The sequence below is a fragment of the Lupinus angustifolius genome, chromosome LG13 (assembly GCF_001865875.1).
Source record: "Lupinus angustifolius cultivar Tanjil chromosome LG13, LupAngTanjil_v1.0, whole genome shotgun sequence".
Taxonomy (NCBI): domain Eukaryota; kingdom Viridiplantae; phylum Streptophyta; class Magnoliopsida; order Fabales; family Fabaceae; genus Lupinus; species Lupinus angustifolius.
The window spans coordinates 6,845,139-6,858,876 of NC_032021.1; the positions used below are offsets into that span (position 1 = coordinate 6,845,139).

At 32.0% G+C, this 13,738-nt stretch overlaps 1 protein-coding gene across 1 annotated transcript; it reads right to left on the reverse strand.

The window, feature by feature from the left end:
- Positions 2,199 to 11,376, reverse strand: LOC109363334 (structural maintenance of chromosomes protein 2-1-like). Its single transcript, XM_019609567.1, has 20 exons — positions 10,939 to 11,376; positions 9,441 to 10,121; positions 9,153 to 9,296; positions 8,768 to 9,058; positions 8,490 to 8,675; positions 8,246 to 8,410; positions 8,081 to 8,140; positions 7,753 to 7,815; positions 7,080 to 7,171; positions 6,754 to 6,850; positions 5,069 to 5,185; positions 4,701 to 4,919; positions 4,313 to 4,453; positions 4,071 to 4,238; positions 3,803 to 3,987; positions 3,602 to 3,695; positions 3,441 to 3,529; positions 3,109 to 3,334; positions 2,882 to 2,956; positions 2,199 to 2,588 (listed from the first exon to the last, which is right to left on the reverse strand). The coding sequence occupies exons 1-20, from the start codon at positions 11,254 to 11,256 to the stop codon at positions 2,472 to 2,474; spliced, it is 3,528 nt and encodes a 1,175-aa protein (XP_019465112.1). The 5' UTR covers positions 11,257 to 11,376; the 3' UTR covers positions 2,199 to 2,471.

Here is a 13,738-nt window from a genome sequence, read left to right on the forward strand (position 1 = left end):
GTAATTGATTTGAAGTAATAACAACATTTAACCATCTATGACAGAAGCTATATCATCAAATGTTTGATCATTCATAGCGGAAGCTATATCTTTGCTTAACCACTATGAACATAAGCTACCCGTCCAATGCTTAACCATTCATGACAGAAGTTATATCTGAGCTTAACCATCATGGACAAAAGCGAACCAACCATTGATGATGAAAGAGAGAGAACGGATCAGAATTTTGATCCTAATGAGATATTTCAATGACGAATAAGAAAGATGGGTAAATGATGAATAATAAGAAAATGATGTAATCTTGTATAGGATAAATTGGTCATAGTACTCCATTCTTGAAGAACTTGAGGATATCAAGAAGCTAGCTTATGTACTTGAAAAGAATTCTAATCTGACCTGAAATCTGGCTTGATGTAAGTGCACTAGGTAGAGTTGAAAATGCATGTCATGGTGAGTTTCTTGCATGGTTATGTCGTGAATATTTCCTTTTTTACATGAAGAACATCAACTGCATGGAACCATCAACACCTTTCTTTATGTATGGAACCATCAACACATTGAACCTCTTCCAATAAAAATGATGAAATCAGAATCAACCGCAACATCAAGATCAAGCATCACAAAGAGAAGAAATGACAAGAATTCTGCACTGAGCAATTTCTCTCTCTCTTGCAGCTTCTTGCATGTTGAAGACTTTGACATATCTTCAATAGCTTCTTGCTTGTTGAAAACAAGAACAATCAAAGAAGATGGAAGACATAAGTGGAAGCACATAATTATTGCTCTGATATCATATTAAAATGGTATGAGGCATGTATGAATCAGAAGAAGATGAACAAGAAAGAAGAAAGAAAAAGAAAAAGAAAAAGAAAAAGAAAAAGAATAGAGAATCAAAACCTCCATTGAAATGTAACATTTCTCATTATTATCATTGAATTGAATAAGAAGTGAACCAATATGACTTATTTATACAACATAAACGAAGAAAAGAAAGCTTATAAATCAAGTAACTAATACAAACCTAACTAACTAATTCTTAATTTCCTAACCAACTATTATCTTCCAAAAATATCCCTAATATATCTTTAATAGTAATCATAACTTTATCCACTAGTGAAAGTTAATTTGTAAATACGTTAGTGTCTTGATATTTTTTGGGTACATTAGTGCCTTAACATGTAAGAGGATTTTTTTATTTTAATTCTTTTTTGAATTAGACACCTTTGTTAATTTATTTCGTTGGATATTGTAGTAGAGAATAAAATACTTATTGGTATGAGAATATAACTTATCTCCTTAAACCACTTAAATGTTGACACGCAACTCTTTAACTCACTTATTGACACATATCTGTTCTATTTTATCCACATTTTCTCAATTAAATGTTGCATAAATTACTATTAAGAGAATAAATGGAGAAGCCATGTGTCAATGTTTAAGTGATTTAAGGAGATAAAATCATCTCCTCACATCCACCAGTATCATTGTAGTATATATAAAACCACTTAAAAATTGAGGAAAAAATGTATACACTAGTAGTGTAAAAATTTTATACATTGTCGTCCACCATCCACCATTCATTTTAATTATTATTGACTCTTCCAAAAAAGTAATATAAATGAACAGTGAATAATGTATTTATTATATATAAATCTTTACACAATACACTTTAAAAAATTAAAAGCATCGTGTAAATATGCTATTCTTAGACTCATAGTATTAACTTCAAAGTTTTAGAAATAAAAATTTAAACTCGATGCAACTATGAAGAATCACTTACAAAATCATGATTATTAAACCCCCTCCATAAAGAACAAATATTTGACATCCAACATACAAATTTTTTCTTCAGTAATTCTTTTACCTAAACTTTATCTGCCAAAACGAGTTAAGTTGTATATGCATATCCTCATAACTAAAACTGACTTGTAATGAGTCAAGCTTAAAGTGATAAACATCAATAAAATGAGAATAAGATTAGAAAAGGAGAAAAAGATGTATACAATGATAGCGTATGAGTTTTATGCGTCACTGCATCATTTATCATATTTAATTATCATTGACTTTTCAACAACAACAAAAGTTGTACAAATGAATAATGAATGATATAATGAGTGCAAATAAATCTTTATGCCAACAATGGATAGATATTACCCGAATAATAGATTGTAATCACTTAGAAGTAATCAATCTAGGTATTCATATTGCTGAAGAAAAGCCTTTCAAGGGGGCTTTTCTAAATATAGACTTTTCTCCATACACAAAAGCAAATCAACCAGGTTCCAAACACATCCATATTACTTCATTAGTGGTATTCATTACATTAGGAGGAATTACATATTCACCATCCATGTTACATGATGTTCAAACTGCGTAAACACCTCAAGTAAAGGTGTTACCTTCATTTTTGTTTTCTCATAAGATAACAGATTGTAAGTTATAACAGATGAAGCAATTGTCCAAAAATATCATCACTTGCTTTGCTTAGCAACAGTTCTCTGAACAGTAGAAACACCATCTACAAATTTTGTCCGGAAAAGAACATTTGCATTATTGAACATGCCCTCCTTTAGTGAAACCACAATAAACTGCAAATCAAAAACAGCAGAAAGAAATGAAGTTAATCAATTAATTGTGTGCTGAATTGCCACTTTCTGGAAATTTGGAAACAATTGCTGAGAACATGAATGTACTTATTCATAAAACAAAGAAAAGTCACAATTCTCTAATGATTCTAGTGTCAACCAAGACAAATTTCCTCTTTTCTTTTAAACCTTTTTGATAGCCAACTAAAAGTTTCATGGTTTTTGTGGTATTGGAAAGACAAGGGATTGCTTGAAATGATAGACAATACACCACAGTACCAAAAATGATCCTCTACCTGGGAGTGTGGAAAGTGAGCCTTTATCATTCTCCCTATGTTTTGTGTGTGACTCAAATCAAGAGCTGCATCAACCTGCAACAGTTATACAATTAGCATTCAGCTATACTGTGTAATCATTGCTTCGAAAGTACAAAAGAATAATACCATATGTGGTCTATTTTAATTATTGAAGCCATAGGATATCTAGGATTGTAAGAAAACACACAAATTCATGAAAAGAATACCTCGTCAAGGATGTAAAGTGGAGCAGGTTTGAATAGAAGAAGTGCCAGAATCAGCGAAAGTGCAAGCAGTGATCGCTGACCTCCACTCAGTTCAGACAATGACTGTTTCCACACACTTCCAAATGCAACACGAACCTCAAGACCATCAAGAAAACTGCATCCTTCTGGAGGTTCTAACTTAGCCATTGTGCCTGGTAATAGTGTAGAAAAGATGGATCCAAAGTCACTGCATAAACAAAACAACAAAAAGATACTCAACCATTGTAATAAAAAGAAATAATAAAAATAGATTAATCAGTACAAGATAGAAATTAGCTTGAGCAAATTCTCACCTGTTCACTTTGGTCCAGGTAACATTTAGTGTCTCCTTCTTCTTCTCATCTAACTCTTCGATCACCTTCTTGATTTTAGACTTGTCATTCTGGGCAAGACAATAATTCATTGAGCAATTATGCAAGATAGGAAGAAAATTGTAGAAATAGATTAAAAGTACCTCAATTATGTTTTTCTTGGACATCAAGTCATTGTACTCATCTTCTGCCTTTTCAAACATTGCCATTACTTTCTTATTGACCCTTTTCTCAAGCCTAAAGGGGGGAATGTGTAAAAAAAGAAATGCCACCATGGTAAATGAGCATATATTGTAGTTGTGCATAACAATTCTAAAAATAAAGACAGTTTCGAAGCAACACACCCAGATTGTTCAGCCTGAAGCCTCTCAAGTTCTTCCATTGCTTTACCAGGATTTCGGGAAGAGAAATCATAATCAGTCCCACTTTTACCAAAAAACTGTTTTTCGGTAGCAATCCATGCATGCTTCTCTACCAATTTATCCACTCTTGTAGAACAGTCTTTCTGTTCCATCTCCATCCGTTTTACCTTGAACAATTAAATAAAGAGGTTGTTGTTGAGCACAGAAGTTCTAACTTCTAAGGGTATAGGCAAGAGCAGTTAAATACTACCTCATTTTCCATCCTCTTCCGTTCGAGATTACCCTCAGTAAGTTTGTGTTCAAGCTTTTGCTGCTCCTTAATAATACCACTGATTTCCTTGTCACAGTCCTTCATTTTCTGGCGAACTGAATTCATCTGTGACTGAACTTGATCGAGTTCATTCCTTGCAGAGACAACCTACACCTTAGAGGTTTGAGGCCACAATTCTTGCTCTAGAGAAAGATCCAATAAAAATAAATATCTATGCTTACCTTGGCTCTTTGTTCCTCTACTTCTGAGGCAAGATCACTAATCTGTGTTCCCAACGAAGCTAATTGATTCTCCAAGGAACCTTGCTCCTTGACAACAGCTTCCATTTCCATTACAAGCCTCTCCTTTTCATTATCATGTCCCTATCAACCAGCAAGCAAAGCCATGCAAGAAATCATTACAGTCATTATACATTAAGACAATTGACAACTGCAACCAAATAACTAACACACTAAACCAAACTTCTCATTTCACCCTAACAAGATTTGAATGCATTTCTTACAAACTGGAACTCCACATGTGCAACCTCTTGACCATCACCTTAGAGTTGGCAATTATGTAGCTGCAATAAGCAGTTCAATTCAATCAAGATGATGACAAATCCTTTACCTTCAGATCTTTTGAAGATGACTGCATTTGTGACTTGATGGACTTTATCTTTTTGTCCAAGTCTTTTAGCCTAGTCTCTCGATTATTATCATGGTCTTTGATTGATTTCTCAAGTGATTTAACAGTCTTGACGCAATCTTCATACAGGACTTGTTTTTCCTTGATTGCAGATTTTGCTTCTTCAAGCTCTTGCTCAATCTTCTTCACTAATTCCCCAAGCTACAAAGATAAATGAAATGGGGTGAGATGAAGCTGATGGAGAGATGAATAACAAGGACAAAAAGAATCCTACAAGGGTACAACTATATAAAATCAAGGTGAAATTGAAGTTTATTCTTGGTTAAATTTGGAAGGAAATAAACCAAAACCTTGTGATGCTCATTTTGCTCAGCTCTACTCTGAAACAATGAAAGATCATATGACTTGAGTTCTAACTGTGCTTTGAGGTCTTTAAATTTCTCCTGAAGAGGACGGAGCTTTGTAATCTGTGTATCAAGATACAAGGTCAAGTATCAAGAGTTATAAGATTGTGATTTATCTTTGAAGTTAAAACCATGATATTAGGTATGAGAAATGCGAGTAGAAAAACAACTAGACTCCACCTACAAGATTACCAAAAGTAAAAATATCTAACATAAATTTATAAAAAACCTTAGTTTAAAAGGAAAGAAAAATGCGTGTTCAATTGCATACATAAAAGCACCTTTAAATGTCTTTGTATTTTTGTAAATACATTAAGACAACAATGTTTTGTAGACCATTCTACCATTTCTATAGCACATAACTGCAACTAAATGAATCATTTAACAGACGCCAAACAGAAACAATGTCTCACCAACTTGCATGTACTTCTAATTGCCACTACTTTCATTTATCCTCACTAGTCATTGCACCACAATTCCATATGCAGGTTTTACTCTCCAAAATTCGTCCATCTCTTGGTGTTTTCTTTTTTGCCCAAACCATACGGATCGAGAAGTTTCAGAATTTAAAGCCCTATGAGCATTGGTTCACTCTTTTCATCTCACTTCTTTAGTGGACAGTAGGATTCCAACTCTAGATTATCCTGAAATCTATTATCGCATTGCAAGTCCACTATTTTCAAATTTCAAGTCATCACCCATTCTCATCATCTGACTTCTTCATTGGACAGTAGGATTTCAATTCTAGATTATTCTAGAGTCTATTATTGCATTGCAGGTCCACTACTATTTTTAAATTTCAATTGATCACCCATTCTCAAGACAGCGCTAACTTTCTAAGCTGGGGAAGTCCAAGGTCTAAAACTTCACAAAACAGTGCACAAAGCTCTCTTTTCTAATTTCAGGTTTTTGTGCTGCTCTGGCTGTGAGACTAATATTTATTTATATATTCTACAGAAGCAATATATATCATGCAGAGTGCGGACAATTTCAAATATTTTGAGGAAATTGAATTCATACAATTCATTCTTAGCAATTTCTCATGTACAATTTTAGTTCATTTAAAGAGGAGTGAAGAGGGAGAGGTGGGTGACATGCAGTGATTTGGTGGCTTGGTTGAAGTGAAATACCAGAATTTGTAAGGACCAATTCTCTACATTCTCGTCTCTTTTGAATAAAGCAGACTCCGGGGTTTCTTCTGGTTCTCACCTTGTAACTATATTTAGAAGTGGGCTTAACAGTTATATATTCTATAGAGATAGACTGATCAATTTGCTCAATTCATATGATAATTGTTTTATCCTATTTTCTTTCTCTTATTGGATTTTTTGGCCTATGCTCCAGCACATTTCTTATAAAAGATATTAGATAATAATGCATCTAAACGTTATAGAAATTGCCCACCTGTGATTATATCGAACATGTGATGTGATATTCAATGCAACACATGACGCAGGTACCTGGTATCTTCTAGTGACCCCAACCCAGCCCAAGTGAAATAGTTAGGCATATCATTCTTTTAGTTAATTTATATATGAAATTAGTTTTAACAATGTAAAATCCTTATTTTATTAAACTTTCTGAATATAAGTTTGTATATCATTCTAGAAAAATGGGAGTTCAGGATCTACCTTTGCCTCAATTTCTGATAACCTTCTCTGATGCACCAAAAGTTTTGACTCGGCCTCAGCCAAATCATGAAGATGCTTCAAAAGATCACCACTTCCCCTGTTATGAAAGACCAGTCACAACAAACCCAGAAGTGTATACAATTGTTATAAATATCATCGGATAAAAGCATTATATAGCAAAGTACAGAATCCCATAAAGTAAAATATTAAAGTTCCTGTAAAATTGTGCATATATTCTCTGCTGGCAATCTACTGGACAGAGAACAAGAGATATATGCACATTCCAGTGAAGATTGCAACAATAGAAAAAAAAAATGGCACCATACTTCCGGCTTCCACCAGTCAGAAGACCACTTGGCTGAAATATATCTCCTTCAAGAGTGACACTTGTGGTGTGAACCTCCCTATTGAATGCCACCTGTTAGACATCCAGCAAAGTGCAAGCCAAATTGAGAATCTATATAGGTAAGAAACAATAATCTATATAATACTAAACACATTAAGTTTAAAGCAATTAACACCGGCTATAACAGGAACATGCTATACTAGGTAAGTACAAACAGATGAAGTACCACATTTGAAATGGGATTCACCTAGTTAAGTAGAGACATTATAAGACAGAATTCAAAAGCAATTCTATTATGCATTGAAGCATATGCACAGTAAGAAAATAATAGTATGTCTAGGGGCAATTCTAAATGAAAGAGATGGGCCATCTGTTTGGGTGTGAGCAATTATTTGCTGAGTGTATATAGAATTGCCCTATGTCTAGAAAACATTGATAGAGACAGGCACATATATAATCAGCAAAAACTTTATAGAGACAACTATCAAGCAGTTATTCATGTTTAGTAATAAATGGAAAATGAAATGCTGCTGATTTAAATTGCAGCAAGTAGTATAGATATAATATCAATTAAGGGTTTACACTCCACACCACAATGTAAAATTAATGCTTCATGTAATTCAGCAGCAAAAAATATGGTCAATGCTTATTACCTCTTTAGCAGCATCAATGGTTTTGCAAACAAAAGTTGAACCAAATACATATTCCATTGCATTCTGGAACAGACACAGACTTTAGTTAGAACAGAATTGAGTTTAATATAAAATGAAAAACAATCAGAACATCAAAATTTGTCAAACTTTCCAGAGAGCTGACTATATGGCCAGCAAGATAAAATACAAAATAGGACTTGATGCAGCAAAACAAATTAAAATGACATGGAAATTCTTTCAGACCCGTGATCGTATTAGCTAACATTTAAGAAGAAAAAATAAAATGGACAATAAATGTTATAATAAATTGAAATTCAAGGAAGCATACCCTCAATTCTTTTTCATAACCAACCAAAGAAAGTGCTACTTCAGCATTCTCCTTGCCAACCTGAAACAAAAGTAACAAAAATCTTCAGTGAAGTTACTTAAGCAATCAAGACACTGAATGGAAAATTAAGTACATAGATAATTAAAAAAATATTGCATGACTAACCAATCTAACAGCAGCTTGTTGAGCTCTAGATGGAACAGCATAGGATTGTATTTTGTTCAAAGGTATTATTGTCACTCTTCTTCTAAGATTACCATTCTGTAGTAGTTGTTTTCCAGTACTTTCTGTGTCCACAACAACATTAAACAACTTTCCACCGGCTGTAACCTGAAAATGATCACAGTAAAGGGGTTAATATATGAATTTTCATTTATAAATTCGGAAACAAATTATCATACTGTCCGACCTCTAGGGCAGTCATTGTGGATGGATCCTTTACTTTGATGAGTCTTGCAACAACACCTTTCACCTTAGACCTATCAAAGTTCTTGACAGGATCACGATATGTAAATTCAACATTTGCTAAGTATGCTGAAACATTACGTATCTCATCCTTCCACTTCTGCACACATTCCAGCTCAGATGAACGGTCCTGGAAGTTGTTTTACAGAAGAATTTATTGAAATAAGACTTATAAACCACTTTAGATTGAAAACAAACCAACAGAAGAAACCCTAATCTAACCTTTTGCAAAGCTTCCATCTCACCCTCTTTATAAGGAAGAGACTCTAATTCCTTTTTGACATTTTCAACATCTTTCTGTCTGGCATTTAGCTCATTTTCTACAGAAATAGCTTCTTCACGTTTTGACCTTAATTGCTTCGTTTTCTCTTTGAGTTCCTTTTCACAATGGTTAATTTTGGTTTTCAGCTGTTTCAACTCTGTTTCAGCACTCCCAACATCTACCTTCGCATCGCCTAGTTGGTCCTCTAAACATTTCTCCTCATCACCACTGCTCTTCCCGGCTAAAACACCCTACCAAAATTTTGAGCAATAGGATCAGATAAAAACGTCAAATTAACAGAAATTCCACTATCAAACAACATAATCCAGTATCTGCATCCTTTACCTGATAGTCCTTTTCGTGCTCTTCTAGACTCTTTGAGAGCTCGTCAACTTTCTTTTTCAGATCAGCAGCTCCCTCTTCAGCCATTTTAACAGCAGAGGCCTTCTCTTCTACAGATTGCTTCAGTTCCTCAATATTTTTGGCAATCTTAAAACATCCAGATTCGAATAAAAAATATCAGGTACACAAATGGAAACATTTTAACAGATAAATAGATGAAATTAAAAAATAAAATAAAAATATTAATAAGAAAATTGAGAAAAGCATGAACCCAAACCACCACCTACTTACATTCTTTTTGTTGGCTTCTTCACTCTTCAGTGTGTCTTCTTTATTATTTAGTATAGATGTTTCCTTCACAAGATTCTGCGAAAGTTTATCAACCTTCTCTGACAAAGGCTTCAGTTCTTCACCCATGCTTGCTTCCTTTGCAGCAGTCAACTGAGATACTTTGTTCTCCATTTCCTTTACTTCCACCTGAGTTGTATTAGCAGTATCATCAATCTCAGCTATCTTAGCTTTAACTTGTTCCACCTCAGATATCGCATTGTCTTTAATCCTCTCTGCTTGAACATACTCATAAGCTATGCAAAATCTTCTTAGCCTATCTAACTCAGCATTGCCATTAGCCCATTGCATGTACTGTGTCCTTTCTTTCCTTAGCTTCTCCAGAGCAGGCAATATCTCCTGGTCAAGAAGCTTGTTAATCTCCTCAACCTTGCTCTGCTTCTTCTCAAGTGTTTTTAGAGCAGCCTCTTTCTTTGTCTCATACATTCTTGTCCCTGCAGCTTCCTCGAGCATAGACAATATCTCTGGTGGTTTCATATTTAAAACCTTAGTGATTCGCCCTTGCATTATAAGAAAATGTGGGTTATTCACATTTAGCTGCACAGAATGAAAAAGGTTTTGAACTTGACTTGGCTGTGCAAGTTTTCCATTGATCAGATATTTGTTCCTTCCTCCAACCACAATCTGCATTGTACCCGAACACGTCAGATTGCATAGTTTTAAACTGAGAAATTGCATAGCTCAAAATCTATGCATTATGCAGCATGAATGACCTTCATACCTCGAAATGGTGCTGGTATATATATGTATCGTATCAGATACTTAAATACTTGTACATACTTTCAATTTTTACTTCTAGATTTTTTTCTCCTGTCCAAACATGAGTACCATGTCATAATGTAATGGTTCTTCCTAGTTAATAACTGAAAACTAAATTTTGATTTTAAAAAAAGCTATAGTCAAGTAACCAATGATTAAAACAAGCCTTAAAAAAGACACGGTAAATCAACTGAAACAACTCCTAAACTTAAAACTCATAATTCTAATATTTTCATTTTCACTAATATGTCTACTGATTAAATATTAATTAAACCATATGAGAAATTGCAAGGTTAGACAGTAGATAAATTAATCCATGATTAAAACAATCACTTAGAAGGTAGTGGCAAAATCGGTTTAAACAACTGCTTATTACTTATTGAACAACTGCTTATTACTTATTGAAAGAGCAATATCATTTTTATTACTTATTAATGTGTGTCTGTCCGTTGCTGCAAACTCTCACGAGTCGAGCAAATTGAAAGGTGGATAATAAATAACTTAATCCACTATTAAAACAATCACTTAAAAAGGTAGAAACAGAAAATCAATTCAAGCAACAATTAAAGTCAATACCCATATTTCTTTCACCAGAATGATGCAAAAGCAGAAAATATAAACGAAACAAATAACTCCAAAATTCACAAGTAGAATAATAAATAAATAAATAAAAATATAGAACCTGTCTTGTAACTGTAATCTCAGAATGATCTTCATAACCAAGAGGGCTACGATTCCTATCAGAGTTATCAAACACAATCGAAACCGTAGCTTTGGTTATTCCTGCTTGACCTTGTTTATACACAAGTTCCTGAAGATTGGAAGCCCTAACCTGCTGCAAATTGGTAATTCCCAAAACAAAGCAAATTGAATCGAGAATGTTCGATTTTCCAGAACCGTTCAAGCCGGTGATTGCGTTGAAGAATCGATCGAAGCCCGGAACTATGGTTCTGGTGGCGTAGGATTTGAAACCCTCCAAGCATATTTCCTTGATGTACATGAGTTGAAGAGGGAAAATGGAGGGAAAATGTTGGGGTGAGGAATTGGAGAAGAAATTAAGGGAATGTTTGGTTCGGATTTTTTGTTATTCTGGGTGTGAGAGAGTGACAAAAGGCGGGAACTTGTTCTGAGAATTTTTAAATGATGTTATATTGTTGACTTTCAAAAGTAAGGGTCATCTTTCAATGAGTAAACTCTATTATACTAGAAGAGTAATACTTGTTATATTTTTTATTAGAAAATATATATTTAAGTTTAAAATTTAATAATAAAAAATATAATATATGAAGTGACATATTTTTTAGGATAGATGATGTGTTACTTATAATTTTTTCATCAATTAAATGAATGTGTTGTAATTTATCTTAGGTAAACTTTTCAAACTTTAGTCATAATTTTTTTAGTAACATTGACACCTTTTTTTTTGTAAATGAAGGTGATGAAAGAACATATTTGAATTGGTATTTTACTACGATTCTAATGATAGTGAAGGACTTGCCCCTCACTTTCTAGATTCATTAAAAACTTCAAGACTACCAAATCATAAAATCAAATGGAAATTTCAATAATATTATTAAGAAATATAGATTAATTTGAATAATTATGCAATAGAACAAAAAATGATTATAAGTAGGTTGTCAAATCAATGAAATCATGTTATTGAGGCAATAATAATGGCAGGTAAAAATGTTGATAAATTTATAACATACTATAAATGAATAGATCTCCATTACAAGTGTTTTGGCCTTTCAAATTAATGAGGATACAATTTCCATTCATTATTTCATATGTTATAATAATCAATAAGTTGCATAATAAGTTCTAAGCAAGTGTTAAGTTATACTTACCTAAACCTATTTTTAGCCATGGTCTATCCTCTTTTTAAGAGTTCAAAATATAGAAGGTTTAAAAATAAAGATTATAATACATGACAATGAAGAAAAATCATGTTCTACTACAATCAATGTGGTTTTAAAGAGGTTTTTCAAAACCTATAAATAGGTAACTTCAACTAGTATGGTTATATTGTATTATTACAAGTTATTCTACTCATTATATTAAAATTTCATTTATTTTCTCCAAATAAAATATCTTGATCCTATTCATCTAATTTGCAGGTGAGATATGTTCATACATTGAAAAATTGACATCTACTTCTAATGTAGTTTGAATATTAATTTTATGTTAAATTTCACATGTAAATAGTTTTGCTAAATTGAATATATATATATATATATATATATATATAATATAAAAGTGTGTCTTACATAATATTCCAACACTTGTGTTCTAACTTGCATAAAAAATTGTCTCCATGTGAATACATAAGTAACTTAAAAATAATGTATAAGCATACATGTAAGAGATGAGTGAATTAGTGATATGTATTATTAGTAATTACGTTGTTAGAAAATGTGCTTACATTTTGAAAAAAATACATATAAAGCATTAATAAATATGGAATAAAAAAAAATGGAATAGAATATCACATTTTTATCTTACATGGGATAAAATATACTTTTATTGTGTACATTCAAATAAAAAGACATTAAATGTCTACAAATTTTAACTTATTTATGAGATATGCTAAAGTGTCGTTATATTTTTTAAGAGAAAAATACATAATATCATTTTAAATTTTATGTTTTTTTTTTGTAAATAGTCAATCATGAACCATTTTTACTTTCTAATTATTCATTAGACTTTATCATTTAGTAAAATTAATCATTGTATAAATATATTGTTAAATTAATGATATCTCAACAAGAAGATTATTGCCACTCACAACAATAGCATTATAATAGTGCAAGTCAGATAACATTGATATTTGGATGAAATCACTATATTGAGAAAACAATGATATGTAAATTTTAAAATTAAAAGTGACTAATGCAATAATATTTGTATATGTTAAAATAAAATAATTATGATGTAATCATCAAAGTTAAAAAATGCATAAGCTATAATTTTTCCTTGATATAATTAACATTATTTTCATTGATATAATTTAACATTATTTTCATTGATATGTAATTTTTCAAAATTAAACGTGGGTAATCCAATAATATTTGTATATATAAAAATAAAATAATTATGACATAATCATCGAAATTAAAAATTGCATGAGCTATAATTATTCATTAATATAATTTAATATTATTATGTAGAAATCAATTTTATTAACAAATAAAATTTATTTAATAATTTAGAAGAAAAATAGTTTATAGTTGTCTTTTATCAAAAAATATAAAGTTATTGCACTCACTCATTTGGTCCGTTAGATTTAAGAAAATGAATGACTGAGATTGAGTGTAATTAGTGTAACTTAATTTTGATGTAAACGAATCCCTCCTCATATATATATATATATATATATATATGTGAAAATCACTTATTTCAAACCACAAATTTTCTCATTATAAAATCCTGAAATTCTAAAGATTTCAAGTTTCAAATTTCAAAATGCAGGAGTGTTATCACGT

Bases quoted from the DNA above. Each gene is read 5' to 3' on its own strand.
- LOC109363334 (XM_019609567.1), bottom strand. From the start codon at position 11,256: ATGTACATCAAGGAAATATGCTTGGAGGGTTTCAAATCCTACGCCACC. The intron at 10,122-10,938 runs GTTCTATATTTT...GGTACAATGCAG, and splicing joins AGATTACAGTTACAAGACAG to ATTGTGGTTGGAGGAAGGAA. The intron at 9,059-9,152 runs GTAAAGGATGCA...AAATTTTGGTAG, and splicing joins AGCACGAAAAGGACTATCAG to GGTGTTTTAGCCGGGAAGAG.